The sequence below is a fragment of the Copidosoma floridanum genome, unplaced genomic scaffold, assembly GCF_036245765.1.
Source record: "Copidosoma floridanum isolate Cflo_tuat_1 unplaced genomic scaffold, Cflo_Japanese_pri ptg000013l, whole genome shotgun sequence".
NCBI classification, from domain to species: domain Eukaryota; kingdom Metazoa; phylum Arthropoda; class Insecta; order Hymenoptera; family Encyrtidae; genus Copidosoma; species Copidosoma floridanum.
The window spans coordinates 32,360,362-32,374,873 of record NW_028321890.1 but is presented as its reverse complement, the minus strand read 5'-3'; the positions used below and the strand labels follow the sequence as shown (position 1 = coordinate 32,374,873).

The following is a 14,512-nucleotide window of genomic DNA, read 5'->3' as shown; positions in this document are numbered from 1 at the left end:
TACACGTACACACACAAGGGTGAGGTGAGGTTATGTTGTGGTTTTCATACATCCTCTCATCCTCTGCTGTGACGGCGCACCCGCGCACGTGAACACTGTGAACAGACTGAACAGACTCAACACTGTTGAGTCAACAGACGCCGAGACGCCACAGTATATAAATATTTATTTATGTATCAGACAAGTAAAAATAAAAATTGTGCTTTCATACACACACATGTTCTCTTATAGGCACGCAATCTGCGAACTTCACTGTGGACATACTTCATTTGAAAAAGTAGCGTTTTTCTTTAAAATTCCTAACCTTATATCCACGTAATTACGTGGATTGGGTGCGAATAGACACAGCGAAATTTTAATCATGTCAAAAATAAAGGCAAAGAATTTGCCAGTATCTAATAGTGTTGGTAAAAATAATAAAAGTGATGGAGGAGTCACAAAAAAAAAGAAAAAGTATTCGGGTGCATTGGTGAAGAAGTCTGGAGGATTTCAATCAATGGGGTTGAGTTATCCTGTTTTACAAGGTATTTTGAAACGTGGTTACAAAGTGCCTACGCCTATCCAAAGAAAGGTACTTATAAATTATTTCACGCACAAATTCAGATTAATAATTGAACTGTATAACACTAACGTCATTTTTTTTTGGACAGACGATACCATTGGCAATGATTGGCAAAGACGTGGTTGCCATGGCTCGTACTGGCAGCGGTAAAACCGCTTGTTTTTTGATACCACTATTTGAAAAACTGCAAGCCAGACAGGCCAAGGCAGGAGCAAGAGCTTTGATTCTATCACCTACGAGAGAACTGGCTCTTCAAACGTTAAAATTCATCAAAGATCTGGGAAAATTCACGGGATTAAAATCGGCTGTCATTTTGGGTGGTGACAGTATGGAAACTCAATTTTCTGCCATTCACGGCAATCCTGATATCATTGTTGCTACTCCTGGCAGATTTCTTCATATTCTTGTCGAAATGAATATGAATTTGAACAGCATTGAGTTTGTTATTTTTGATGAAGCTGATCGGTATGTTAATTATGTGTGCCATCATTGCATAAAAATTTTTTATTTAGTCAATCATAACCGAGCGTGATTGCAGGTTGTTCGAAATGGGTTTTGGAGAGCAAATCAATGAGATAACAAATCGACTGCCAAATAGAAAGCAGGTGCTTTTATTTTCAGCTACTTTACCAAAAATCTTGGTAGAATTTGCAAAAGTGGGACTTAACAATCCAGTACTTGTGCGTCTTGACGTCGAAAGCAAGATTCCTGACGAGCTGAAACTTTGTTTTGTAACTTGTAGACCTGAAGAAAAGCTGGCTGTCATGATGTGTTTGCTGAAACAAGTTGTAAAACCGGAATCTCAAACAGTAATATTTGTGGCCACTATGCATCACGTTGAGTACATAAGTCAAGTAAGATATTTTCTATTTTAGCTGCTTACAACATTTAATTGATAAAATTTTCATTCATGGTATTATTTATGCAATATCCAGATTCTGACTTTGGCTGGAATAGCAAACTCATTTTTGTATTCTAATTTGGATGCGACTGCAAGAAAAATAAATGCAGCTAAATTCCAGCAAGGAAAAGTTAAAGTACTTGTTGTAACAGACGTTGCTGCTAGAGGTATTGATATACCTCATTTAGATAATGTTATTAATTTCAACTTTCCGGCCAAAAGCAAATTATTTGTACATAGAGTTGGTGAGTTAGTTCTATGTTGTTTGAGATATTTGGAATAATTTCTTTAGTTTGCTAAATTATAATCTTTTTCAAACTCAGGCAGATGTGCTCGGGCTGGACGAAGTGGAACTGCCTATAATATAGTTAGCCCTGATGAATATTCTCATCTTTTGGACCTACATTTGTTCCTTGGGCGTTCATTTAACATTGTCCCTCCAACTGAAGCAAAAAACGTTCCAGAAGAAGCTATAGGAAAAATGCCACAATCAATGATCGAGGATGAACAGTCCAATCTTATATCATGGCATGAAAGTAATACTGATGTTGTAAGTATTTGAATAATTTATACCATCAGGTTCATGCGGTAGAAAAATTCTTACTATGCTTATCAAATTACAGTACAACATGCAAAGTGTATGTGACAATGCATATCAAAAATATATAAAGTCAAGACCAGCAGCTTCCGTAGAAAGTATCAAAAGAGTAAAGGAATTGGACATTTCATTTGCTGGTGTGCTACCAGAATTCAGAGGGCTTTGTAATGATGCTACTGATTTGCTGACAAAGATGAAAGGTTATCGACCTCGAGGGGTAAGAACCAAAATTCAATTTTTTTTATTTGGATGACGTTTTATTCTTGCTGATTTTATTAAGCCTACGTTATTTCAGACAGTATTTGAAGTCGTTGCTAAACCTTCATCAGTGGATTATAAAGTCATGAAAGAGAAGCGAGCTTTCCACAAAGATAATATTTGCAACCATCACAGAAAATTAGAGGAAAGGCAAAGTTGGATTACAGAAGGTAAGATTCAAAAAAAATGTTTTAGCAGCGAATAAAAAATGTTATAAATTAGTTTCAGAAAGCCAAGATACTTCTAAACTGCCATCGAGTAGTAATGACGAAATAAATTCAGCATTTAGTGAAGTCATCCTTCCAAAGAAAAGGAAAATTGATAACTTGTATCGTGATGAGAAGAAAAAGAAACGGAAAAACCTTAAGGATGAAGAATTTTATATACCTTACACCGCTCCAGATCAACATACCGAAGAGGGGTAATTATAACTTTTCATTCATTAATTTTGACAAAGCTTACACCGAAAAATGTATCTTACCTTTAACTTAACAGTCTGGCTGTCAACAACTTTGCATCTGAAGCAGAAAAGGCTCACTTTGATCTTTGTGCCGATAACAATGAATCGCAACGGCTTCAAAAACAAATTAAAAAGTGGGATCGTAAGAAGAAGAAAATGATCACCATCGACAACGTAAGTAATACATCTATGAACAACGAAATGAATTTAAAATTATTAGCTCACTATTGAATAACTTTTTTTATTACAGAATTCTAGAGTTGGAAAAATCCGCACAGAGTCGGGTGTTTGGATTCCAGCTACTTATAAAACAAAACGATACGAGCAATGGAAAGATAAAAATAAAGTTGTAGCTCAAATGGAAGCTGTCGAGGAAGACGAAGACGCTGATAATGAAACACGTCGTCAACTAGAGAGGTGTAAGTATTACAATTCGTAGACAAACATTCAGTCGTGTAAATTTTACCTAGTTAACTGAAAATTATTTGTTACTGCCAAAATGCTCTTATCATAAAATTAACTCTTTCTTTAAGAATTTGCTGTGAATTTAATAAACAATAGCTTCAATCACGTAAATAAACAGACCGGGAAAAAAAAGGCAAGCTTGATTGCTTTGGTAGACAGGGAGTTAAATCGTTGGTTCGGCTAATAAGACATGGTTTATTTTTAAGCCTGAGAGCATGTTCCACCAACTTCGAATTGGATTGAGCAAAGCGTGTGCTCACTATCTACTCTCGTTATTCGCAGGAAGAGAGTAATTGATCTATCAGTAGGTGCACGGATCGTCGTCCGAATATGCCTCTGTGCTCGCGCTCATATCACTACGTTTATGTACTTGTCAAAACGTACAGCAATCAAAATCAATCAGCACATAATATTCATACCCACGGTTACATGAATCTTAATCAAATCAGTGGGCATGGCTTTGGATTCTTGAAATTCACCAATATATGTTTGAATTAACGAGAATGGCATTCGTTAAAAAAAAAAAAAAAATTCATTTTATTTTCAGTGGATACATCGAGAATGACCCACTGGGCCAGACACAATCAGAAGCTAAAAGAAAAGCTAATGGTCAAGAGCGAGCTGAAGAGGCCGGAGCAGATACTGAAGGCGCGCGAGATACTGGAGAAGAAGAGGGAGAGGAGTGGGCGCAAGAAAGCAGGTGGCCGCAAAGGTGGTGGGAAAGGTCGCAACAGGCGCAGATAAGTCCACGCAAATTTTCACATCTGATCGTACTCAAACGGATGTATACCATTGAAGGCTGTAAGATAAAAATAATTATTGTTAAACCATACGGCTTGTTACTTCTTTACATTAAAAATAACGCAACGTATATTAAGTTCTTACGAGTTTTCTATCTACTTTTCGAGTAAACAAATATTAATGCGTCATCCACTACACCAGCGACGAAAAAAAGTGTGTGAAAAAAGCGGCAAGACACTTCTCCCACACGCTTCAAAGTACGTATATACAAGCATAAGCTGCACAAAGGGTTGACGCGTAAATTGACGCACATCCTGTCGGGATGAGGTCCGAGAGAGCCAGTCCCTCCCTACATACTCCTCCTCTTTTTTCTTTTTTTTTTTTTTCCCTTTTCAGCCGACGGTGTATGCACTTTCTCACAGCGTCGCTCATCTCCCAAGGCTATGCCACGCATATACCTACCTCGAGGAATGTTAGCTGCCGCTCTACACCACAAAACTCGACTCTGTAGTTGACACATTGCGCAACAGTGGGTGTGTATAGTATAGCGACAGGTATTCGTATTACGTCCATCGGTGCGATACCTACCTGCTGTTCGCGTAATTTTTTAGTAGTTGAGGTGAATAACAAAGGATACAGATGGAAAGAGATATTTGTTGATTACACACGTACGATGAATTACGCAGTCGGAAGTAGAAAAATTTTATTGAATTTGGTTGCCAATTGAATGTTAATAATAATTTTTGTTGACAAATTGAAAAAAATTCATTTTGGCTCATAAAAAGTTTTTTCGTTTGTCGAAAAGGAAAAAAAAACAACCGTATTCCATACGGACATTGCTATAATATGCGAATCTTCGATGCTGATGATCATGAAAAAAAACGCCACCTCCGATTACTCACTTCCCAAACAATGCCGTTCATTATACATTGCATCCAACTTGCGTCTTGCATTGACATAACGTCTATTATGTGTAGGTGAATACAGTTAGTACAAAGTAACGCCTTGTCCAGAAAAGATCGGCAAGCTTAACTACACCTACCAAGAGTCAAATCCTCCCGTCTGCAGCGCAATGGTAGATATGGGTATAAGAAATAAAATAAAATAAACAAGACGTCGCGCGCATGCAGCTATACACATTCCACAGCTTATTTTGCCTGCATGCATTCCTCAATTAGCCGGTCTGTGTTTGCATGCACACACGCCCATATTCTACTCCTCCCGCATTTTATGATGCACAAATGCGAGCGCACGCTCGTTTGCCTTTAAACAAATGCTCGAATAGAAGAAAAAAAGAAAGCTCCCTTTCGACGCGACGAAAGAAAAGATTTGGGGCACGTGTTTTTTCTCATCCCTTACACGTACCTATGCATACATATAGGGGCCGTACAATATCAATGGATTGTGGAGGCGCGTCAAAAGTATACAAATAGCCCGGGCAAAGTACAAAGCCCGCGTTGATCGATTTGTGTGTGTGCTTGTATGTACATATGTTAGCCAACTAATACACTTAAGTATACATTCAGCTGTGCGTGTTACGCTCGCCGAGGTCGTGACGGGGGCTCTCTCGTGATGCACTTTCCGAAGCCAGATAATGCACCGGCGGAATAAAAGAAGCCTCGCTTTCTCTCCTTTTTCCGCAATATGCGCTTCGATCGATCGAGTGGCCTTTTTTTTCCCTTTTTTTTTTTTCATCGGCGTAGGTGTGGTCGCGTGAGGAATCGGCTCGGATTAGAGAGAGCGAAGGCGCGTCACTGGGGAAGCTTTTATTATTTAAGATCGGTTGCCGACGCTTGTATCGTACACATCGGATTAATGCGCAGTTACTTCGAATCGCTTGTTTTATTAGTTTCGCGCTTCGCAGATCGTAATTTTCAGTAAAATCATTTAACGCGGTAGTTTTGTGGATTATTCGCAGATTTTCTCGGGAAACTTATACGCGAGCGTAATTTACGATTCACCGATCGATTCGGGGGACAGAACAATTTTCGTACTGACGTACACCGACGATCGTAAAGTCTGATATGATCAAGCGCCGTCTCTGCTTTCCCAGAAAATTTCAATGTTGCAGCTCATTAAATATTATACTTTGTGACACGCAGAATTCCATCTTAAATTTAATTGTTTACCACCGTGGCTGTAAAACATTTTTAAAATTCATCCAACACCAAATGGTGAATTATTATTATTTTTTTTTTCATCCACCCACGCATCTTTTACACTTTTAATTCAACCACGAATCAGTTTTATCTCGTAAGTATTCGTGAGAATTAAAGCATAACAACAACAGAATGCCTCAATGAAACAGCATAATTTTATTACAGTCATGTTTGCGTAGGAACGATAAAATCGAAAAAAAAAAAAAAAAAAAAAAAATGAAAATACACGCTCAAAGCATTTGAAGAATCGCTTTAGCAAAAAAAAAGAAGAAAAAAGAGCACCGAAAGAAGATCAACCACCAAGCCAGCCATGACTTTCACGTACATAGACGAAGCTCGTATTATACCCCATACCTACACGTTTCCGCGGCGCGTACGTGTGTACCCTGCAAAGCAGAGTCAAGCGCGCTAAAAATTCGCTTTCTGATTTCGTGCCCCGATTCACGCATCACGTGTTATATTGTGCAGTTTTACTCCGCAATTGCAGCACACGTACGCGCGTACACTTGCGGCGCCTACCTATCTAGTTTCTGCGTGACGCGTCAAAATAAAAATTCTCGCGACGCGACTGGGGCTCGACTGAGGTATGGAAAAGCGAAAGCGCGCGAGACTGTTTTCTCGCGTTTTTGAATTCGCGCGAGAAATTGACAGTATCATCAACCTTTCTTGTTCTTGCTCCAGTGCTCCATCAGTATACAAATGAAATATATGTAAAGGCAATGCTCAAGCACAGACACACATAATTATATATTGCACAGCAAAAAATCTCGGTAGTGCAGCGGATGCTCTGTTTATTCTGCGCACAAGCTTGAGCCGCAAGGGGCTGCTGTTTAGCCGAAAAAAAAGTGACATTTTCATGTGAGTGTCAATAAAAATTTATCCAATAATATATACATTTTGCAGTTTTGATTGTTTAATCATTATATTGGAAAAATCATTTTCATTTATATCAATCAATGAAGCTTAAATGTTGTAACATTATACTCAACTGTAGTGACAAATATTCAGTTAGATATGATAAGGGAAGAACGTAAAGATTATATTCAGTAAGTGAACGTGAACATTCTTGTCCATTTCATTCAAAAGGTTGGCAAGAATTTCCCATTGCCTGCCATGGTCTTCTTTTCCGTTTGATTCGACAAAGTCATTTCTTTCAAGGTTTGAGTGGCTTTCGATGTAAGCAAGGCAGATCTCCTTTCTGAACGGGCGTTATATTTTTTCTAGCCTTCTCAACTTTCCTACATTTTTAATAATTTAGAACATTTTACGTTTATATTTTCAGTAGTACTGAAATATTATGTTGTTACACGGCAAATTTCATCAACTTTTTAAAATTTAATCTTTAATAATTAGATGTAAACATAAAAATTACACTTGCAGACAAGAATTTTTACACTTATTGGACTTCTTTAATACTTAGCCCATGACTTGAACTGCTCAAATTTTTAAACAATTTATTTGATTAAATCAAAAGCTTTTTCACACAAACAAGGATGATGCTTGAGTTTCTGACAAAACGACAAAAGATAACCACCAAAAATTTGCTGACAAACTAAGTTGGATACGTAAATGTTTAAAATATAACGGTAGCAACATGCGAAGTTTGTTTATTTGTTGTGACAATAAGTATTTGGCGACACATTACTTATTGTAAATACCGGTATGTCGGTATTAACCCAATATTTGAGGATATTGGTTATTGCCAAAAAGGTTGTTGGTGAGCGATCGAGAAGAAATTTTGGGAAAAATTCGAGCTCGAATCTTAAGCTGTACGGAGGAGCGCCAGACGAAATCGATCGTCTATTTATATCCGGTTCGAGGCCTTGCTCGGCTCGTTGGAAGCATTGGCGTGAAATTATTAACGACGCGAGATTCCCATTCACTTGGTCGCCGTATAATGTCAGTACATGGGAAAGACATAAATAGGTACCCGATTCGAGCGGTGTCACTTGGATTTTGGTATATCACTACTTTTTTCAGGCTCCACGCAATATAAGCTAATCAGTAGGATATTGGAGTGTTAAGAAAAAATATTTGATCGTTTTAAGTGGCCAAAGTCCCACAGTTGGAAAAATAAATTTTTTTCATTTAAATGATCCCAGAATACCGTCTCTTTCGCGATATCCGCATTATTTACTGAGATATAGCGATTTTAGGTTTTTGATTATTTCTTGTTCAAAAAGATCAAGCTTACAGTTTAGCCATAAAAGATTTAAACTCATTGCGACAAATCAACAGCAGAGATTAGCAATAATATCATATATATTCATTAACATTTTTTTTTTTAATTCCGTCATTTTCTCTTTTCATACGTATAAAGTAGGTAATACGTGGAGATTCGAGCGTGGGTTTACTAGCGTAAAAACATTGTACCTGTACATGTGTATCGCTTGTACAGAACGCCGGTTTCACGTTGATGAGAGATTATGCGTAAAAATCAAGTATAGTTGTAACTATAGTCACTATTCATACATAGCTGTACTTACCTAATTGATATGCATTTTCAGTAAGTAATTTTTTTAAGACTTTCGCTGCGTAAGTGTACCGCGAGTACATAGATACCAATAGACTGTTTGCGTGCTCATATATGTATGTCGACAAAAAGTTCAATTATCTCAAGTCAATAGTATGGTTTAAGTAAAAAATTTTATGAGGTAATCTCACTTTTGTCTTTGACGTCCAATTTTTGTTCTTTTTTTATTACTCCAATGGAAAATATTCCAGCTACATCGGTATATCTATAAGTACGTATACTTCGCAAATGGAGTCATAAATTATCCGTTCTAATGGTTAGTTTAATCAGCAATGGCCAACAAAGACACTTTCCAGAGGAGCTTACTTAACCGTGAATATTTTAAGAATCACAGTGTACCGTTAGAATTCTTTGATTCCGGCATCGGCATTTCATCTTATACGCTACATATGAATGCCTATATATGCATAGGTACATGCTTGTACCGAAACTTACGATTTGCCTTTTATTCGTAATTGAATAATAGTGTTTTCTTTCGGCGAACAATAAAAACCCGGTTTATTATTACCCTCACCTAATCCCCAAAGTAAAATTTCACTGATGCTTAATCTTATGTGTGTCTTTATTAGTCACTTTGATACAAAGATGCCGTGTGCGTAGCCTAAATGAATTACAAAATACAGGCCACGTTACTGTTGATACAATAAATATACCCTTGATTTTGCTGGTATGGAAATTTACAGCAACTTTTGATGTATTTTCATAAACTTGACTGTAATTTTATTTACAAGTACCAAACGAACGCCCTTTTATACATGCCTATACTTCTTATGCACACACGTGTAATTCTACCAAGTAACATCTGGTTTTATTATTGTGCTCACATATGGCGATGCAGTTAATCGTACATAGTCTGTCATTGTTGGTTAATTTAAAGAATTGTAATTGCAACTCATAACTTTTCATACATCAACACTCGGTGCCACATTGTACGCAATCAGTGCGAATAAAAGTATACACTTGTAATTTAATCGACACATAACAACATAATACACTGCAAAAAATTTTTTCGTGAAAGCAAACATTTTAAAAACAGCATTTAGAAAAAAAATAAGTTCAGTTTGGTAATATCTTGTTATCAACGACAATGATGACAACGGCATAATATAATCCCGCATAACACGTACATGATCCTTAATATAAGCAGGTACAAGCTTATATACGCAGGCTCCGTACTACTTACCGATGTATATAATACACAAATAAGCCAATTGAAATTCGAGTATTTCTAGTGGGTGTACGGATATATAGGTACATTACGTATAAGCTGGCGTAAGGTGCCCCTATACCTATCTATACGTCACATCTATTTGCAAAACATATACAACAGAACGGTGCAACCAGTGTTATTCGCAGCAGAGTGGCAGAGTAATAAAAGGAGTGAAAGGATCCGTGACGTAAGGTATCGGTAACTTACGCCGAGGCTCGAATGCGGCTATATATGCGGTCGACCATTCGTTGTGATGATGAAGACCAGCAGCGCTCCAGCAGATTTTTTTCAAGATCTGGACGTGTCGTGAGCAGATTGTTGTGCCGTGATACATACGGACTCGGTGACAAATATTCATTGCAATTAATTGAGAGCTCGTGGTACTCTGCACTTTGTATATATGAAAGTTAGTGCAATAAGTTATTCATGAAAAATTTAATAATTGGCTGATACACTCAAAGAAAAATGGAAGTGTCAGACTTAAAATTTGTGGTACTCTTATCTGACGATAACTATTGAACTCTTTCACAACCACATTTCACTGTACCTCGTTCAATATTAGAAACTTAGTAGTTCAATGATAGGTGGGCATTCGATTCGATTTAGTTGTACGAACGACTGCATCGAACACAAACTTACAACGTGGGAAAATCATGTCAATTTGAAACTTATGGTACAACACCTAAAGAGATAAGTATCAAGGTACCCTTAACCATGGGGAAGATGAATAGTCCCAGAATAAATATAATCTAAAAAAAAAAAAATTAAAATTATTACGGGTTAAATTAAATATGGGTTAAAAAAAAACATAAAGTAGATTGTAGACGAACCTGTCGTAGTTGACGAAATGAAGCTCTAGTGCCGTGTGTCCGATGTGCGTGGACTACGGCTTCTGGAAGTTCTGGATCTCCGAGATTTAGATTTCTTCGAAGACCTCGCGCAATTACTCCTGCTCCTGCTGCGGGATCGGCTTCTCGAGCTAGGACGCGAATATCTGCCTCTTTGCTTTGACCTCGATCGACCCCCTAGTACAGACCTATAACGAAGGTTGTGGGTTTATAATCGACGATCTATGTAATTTAGCCAGTTTTAACCGAATTATTTTGTCCTCATTCTCAGGTTATTAGAGTTTAAAATTTCAAATTTCTCTAGTTTAATAAAATTATTGTGAATGTCATTAATTTAATGAAGATACTTAAAAGAAACGTTACCTGCATTATTAGGCTGAAACAATTTTTTTTGTGGGCTTGAAAATTTTATTATAAAATCACATTGCTAATACACCAACCCCCCATCCGATAATTTTAAGGTTTCAAAAAATTTGAAGTCATAATCGATATCTGGGTAGTTAGTGCCTGAAGGGTGTAGGGAGGTGAAGCCTCACTAGTATATATATATATATATATATATATATATATATATATATATATATATATATATGCAGACAAAATACGTCTTGGTTATATTAGTAAGGAAAGGAAAGAGATGCATATTCCGACGAAACAAAAGCATAGATGTGTTTTAGGAAATTTGAGGAAAAAAATAATTATATTAAAATACTAACTTTGCGATTGCTACGTAGATTTGACGTCCCCATAAACTCGCCCCGTTTAGCATTCTGACGGCGTCCTCGGCATCACGCGCATCTATGAACTCAACAAATGCAAAACCTGGGGGCCTTCTTGCTACCCAGACATATTTTATAGGTCCATAGGGTAAAAAAACTTTTTCTATTTCTTCTTTGGCTCCAGGGCTCTTGCCCAGGCCGCCAATGTAGACTTTGGTGTTTCCGGATATCTGATGAAAAAAAAAAAATAAGAAAGAAAGAAATGAGAAAAGTGCCACGTTATCCGACACGTAATGATGGCGGAAGAAGAAAGGTGTTTGCACATTTTTGACAAAAAAAAAAAAAAATAAAAAAAAAAATAAAAATTAGAAACGTACAACACCATAAGAATTGTAATAATAACGGGAGAGGAAAACCGTTTGCGCATTTTTGACAAAAAAAATAAAATAAAATAAACAAAAAAAAAATGTTGAACGTGCCACATCATCAGACACACAATGATGGCGGGAGAGGAAATGCGTTGGCCCGCTCTGCCTCGGGCACGTGGAGACAGATTCAGGCAGTGGGTCCACCAGCTATTGTCCGGAAAATAGGTGATAAACCGAGGAAATAATAATTGTTGCGTATATTTTATACCATATAGTCCCGAGTCATTTTGATGCGAATTACAGCGTGCCCGTGGGAAAAAAACTTTAGCTCTACAAACCGCGTGTTGAAGCAACAAAAACGAATCCAGCTTCAAACAACAAAAAAGAAAAAAACACGCTCTTACCTTGCTCATCTTCTGGGTGTATTATCCAAAAACTGTTTGACCTTAAGCCTCCTTATTCACGCAGTCACTGGTAGTTGCTCGATACTGAATAAATTGACGTGAACAACTACAGATCTATAAATCTTCTTGTATACACTGTTAATTCTTAATTAGTTTGAATTTAGAGGAATAAACTTAAATGTCATCTACGTTTCCTTCTAAAATATATCAAATTTGACGACGAAAGGTCTACTCCAAAGCACGTAGCTAACACTGACTCCGTGGTGTTCCAAAAGAGAGTAATGAATACGTGTCGGAGAAATCAATTTTTAAATCTACACTCTTCGAATAACGTTCACCAATCACTGTAACGTTGGGTAGATATGACAAGAAAAAAAAAAAACTATTCCTTATTAACCGTGTAACTGTTGATTATATCGATACTAATCGCTTTTTTACAAACGTCGTTACGGCGTCCGTGAGAGAAAAAATTTAAAACTTGTGTAAGTATGGATGCATTTTGCGCCCAAAGTTTAAAAGCGAACCGAGAAAAATCATTAACAAATCTTTCCGGCGCTGGGACGTATGCTGGGCATTTTTCGTGTTTCAAGCTAAGCGGGAACGTTTGAAATCGTATTGCCCTTTAACGTAAGATTCTTATTCAGATTGAAAAATTGCAATGCATTGTTTTTTTTTATACTTTAGTAAAACTACAAGACCACACCATTAAAGTAGAAAGAAACAAAAGAAATTTTTTTTCAAATTTACTTGTAATTTTGATTTGTTTATCATGTAAATACTGTGATCCAATCAGTTGTTTTTTTCGTTCAGTTCCCGAAAATAAAAAAAAAAACAAAGATTAAAATCAGTTTGAAAGTACCGGAAATATGAGTTCCTCGTAGGGGTACAACTTAAGCTTTACTGAAATTTTGTAATTTCACCACTTTTTATCATCAACGTTATAGTAAATATTGACTTGTTTTAACATGACTCGACCATTAAAATTAATTCACAGTGAGATAAACAACGACGAGTATCAGACGGTACATGATTTGGATAGATTTCGGTGGAATATTGGTGCTACTCGTCGGAGTGTGCTGCCTACTTTGCCTAAAAGTGTTTTGCTATTCCACAATGCTCTCGAAGATCTACAACTGTTGACGTACACTGGTGAGCAATTTGTGTTATTAAACGACAAAAGGATGAACATTGTGTTGTTTTCGACGACAGCAAATTTGCAATTTTTAGCAAGACAGCCTGTATTTTTGTTGATGGCACTTTTTATAGTACTCCGCAATTTTTTAAGCAATTATTCATCGTGCATGGTCATCAAAATAATGGTTTTGTCCTATTAGCTTTTTTTTTACTTCCTGACAAAAGTACTTCTTCGTACAAACAAGTTTTTAATACATCAAACGACGAATGTAAGAAACTGAAGTTGTCGTTCAAACTGAATACTAAAAAAACCTTTTTTACCTGTGTGATTGTACACAAAAATAATATTTTTTAAACACGCCAGTTTTAGAACTCCCAGTCCGAAACGTGGGTAAAGTGTGATGGAAAAATATAGATATATATTAATTAGTAATAGAAACGTACTCAGCCGCAATTCAACAGTAGATAAGAAAAGGCCCAGCCGCAATTCGACATACATTAGAAAACGAAGCTTGTCGCTAAGCCACAACTCGACAACTTTTGTGTTTTCGGCCCCAATTAGACATTTGCGCACCAATTACTTGAATTTAATTTTTACCATAATGCATCGAGGCAAAATGTTTTTGTTGAAAAAAAGGAGCCTCCAGTTCTACTGGAGGACACTGTTTTCTGCATTAACGTTGTTACTCATTCGGAGCTGTTTGTGGGAATGTACTCGTATTGTTGTAATCTTAAGCATTAAGTAGGACTCACTTACTATGATTCATATTGAATACAAACATGCAGCTGACATTTATACAAAAGTGTATATACATATACACAGGTATAGTAATAGGTATAGAGCAAACGTGACGTTGCTCCCTTTTTTACACTCGACTCTATAATATATGTATATATACGTATACTCGTCCACCTGACGCGTCTCTCTCTCTCGTTCTATCTCTTTTTATGCAATACAATGTACAATAGCGTTGAGGTCGAGGGTCTTTTTTTTTGCTCTGCTCTCTTGTGGTACACTAGGTCGGCTGATTAAGACACGGCCGTGAACCAGATTTTGCGAACGCGGTACACTCATTGTACGTATACATTCCGTCGCGGCTGAAGACCTTATTTTTCTATACCTCTTCCTCCAAATTTGTTGCATCGAAAAAC

General features: G+C 36.9%; 1 protein-coding gene across 1 annotated transcript; it reads left to right on the top strand.

Annotated features, from left to right (window-relative positions):
* The first annotated feature begins 101 nt into the window (after positions 1–101).
* On the top strand, positions 102–4,076 carry LOC106637494 (ATP-dependent RNA helicase DDX54). The gene is made up of 12 exons (XM_089590994.1): positions 102–153; positions 232–571; positions 651–1,027; positions 1,101–1,416; positions 1,498–1,708; positions 1,787–2,013; positions 2,087–2,278; positions 2,357–2,489; positions 2,542–2,740; positions 2,815–2,953; positions 3,030–3,198; positions 3,792–4,076. Exons 2-12 carry the CDS (start codon positions 362–364, stop codon positions 3,986–3,988), a joined length of 2,370 nt encoding a protein of 789 aa, XP_089447120.1. The 5' UTR covers positions 102–153; positions 232–361; the 3' UTR covers positions 3,989–4,076.
* The last annotated feature ends 10,436 nt before the right edge of the window (positions 4,077–14,512 follow it).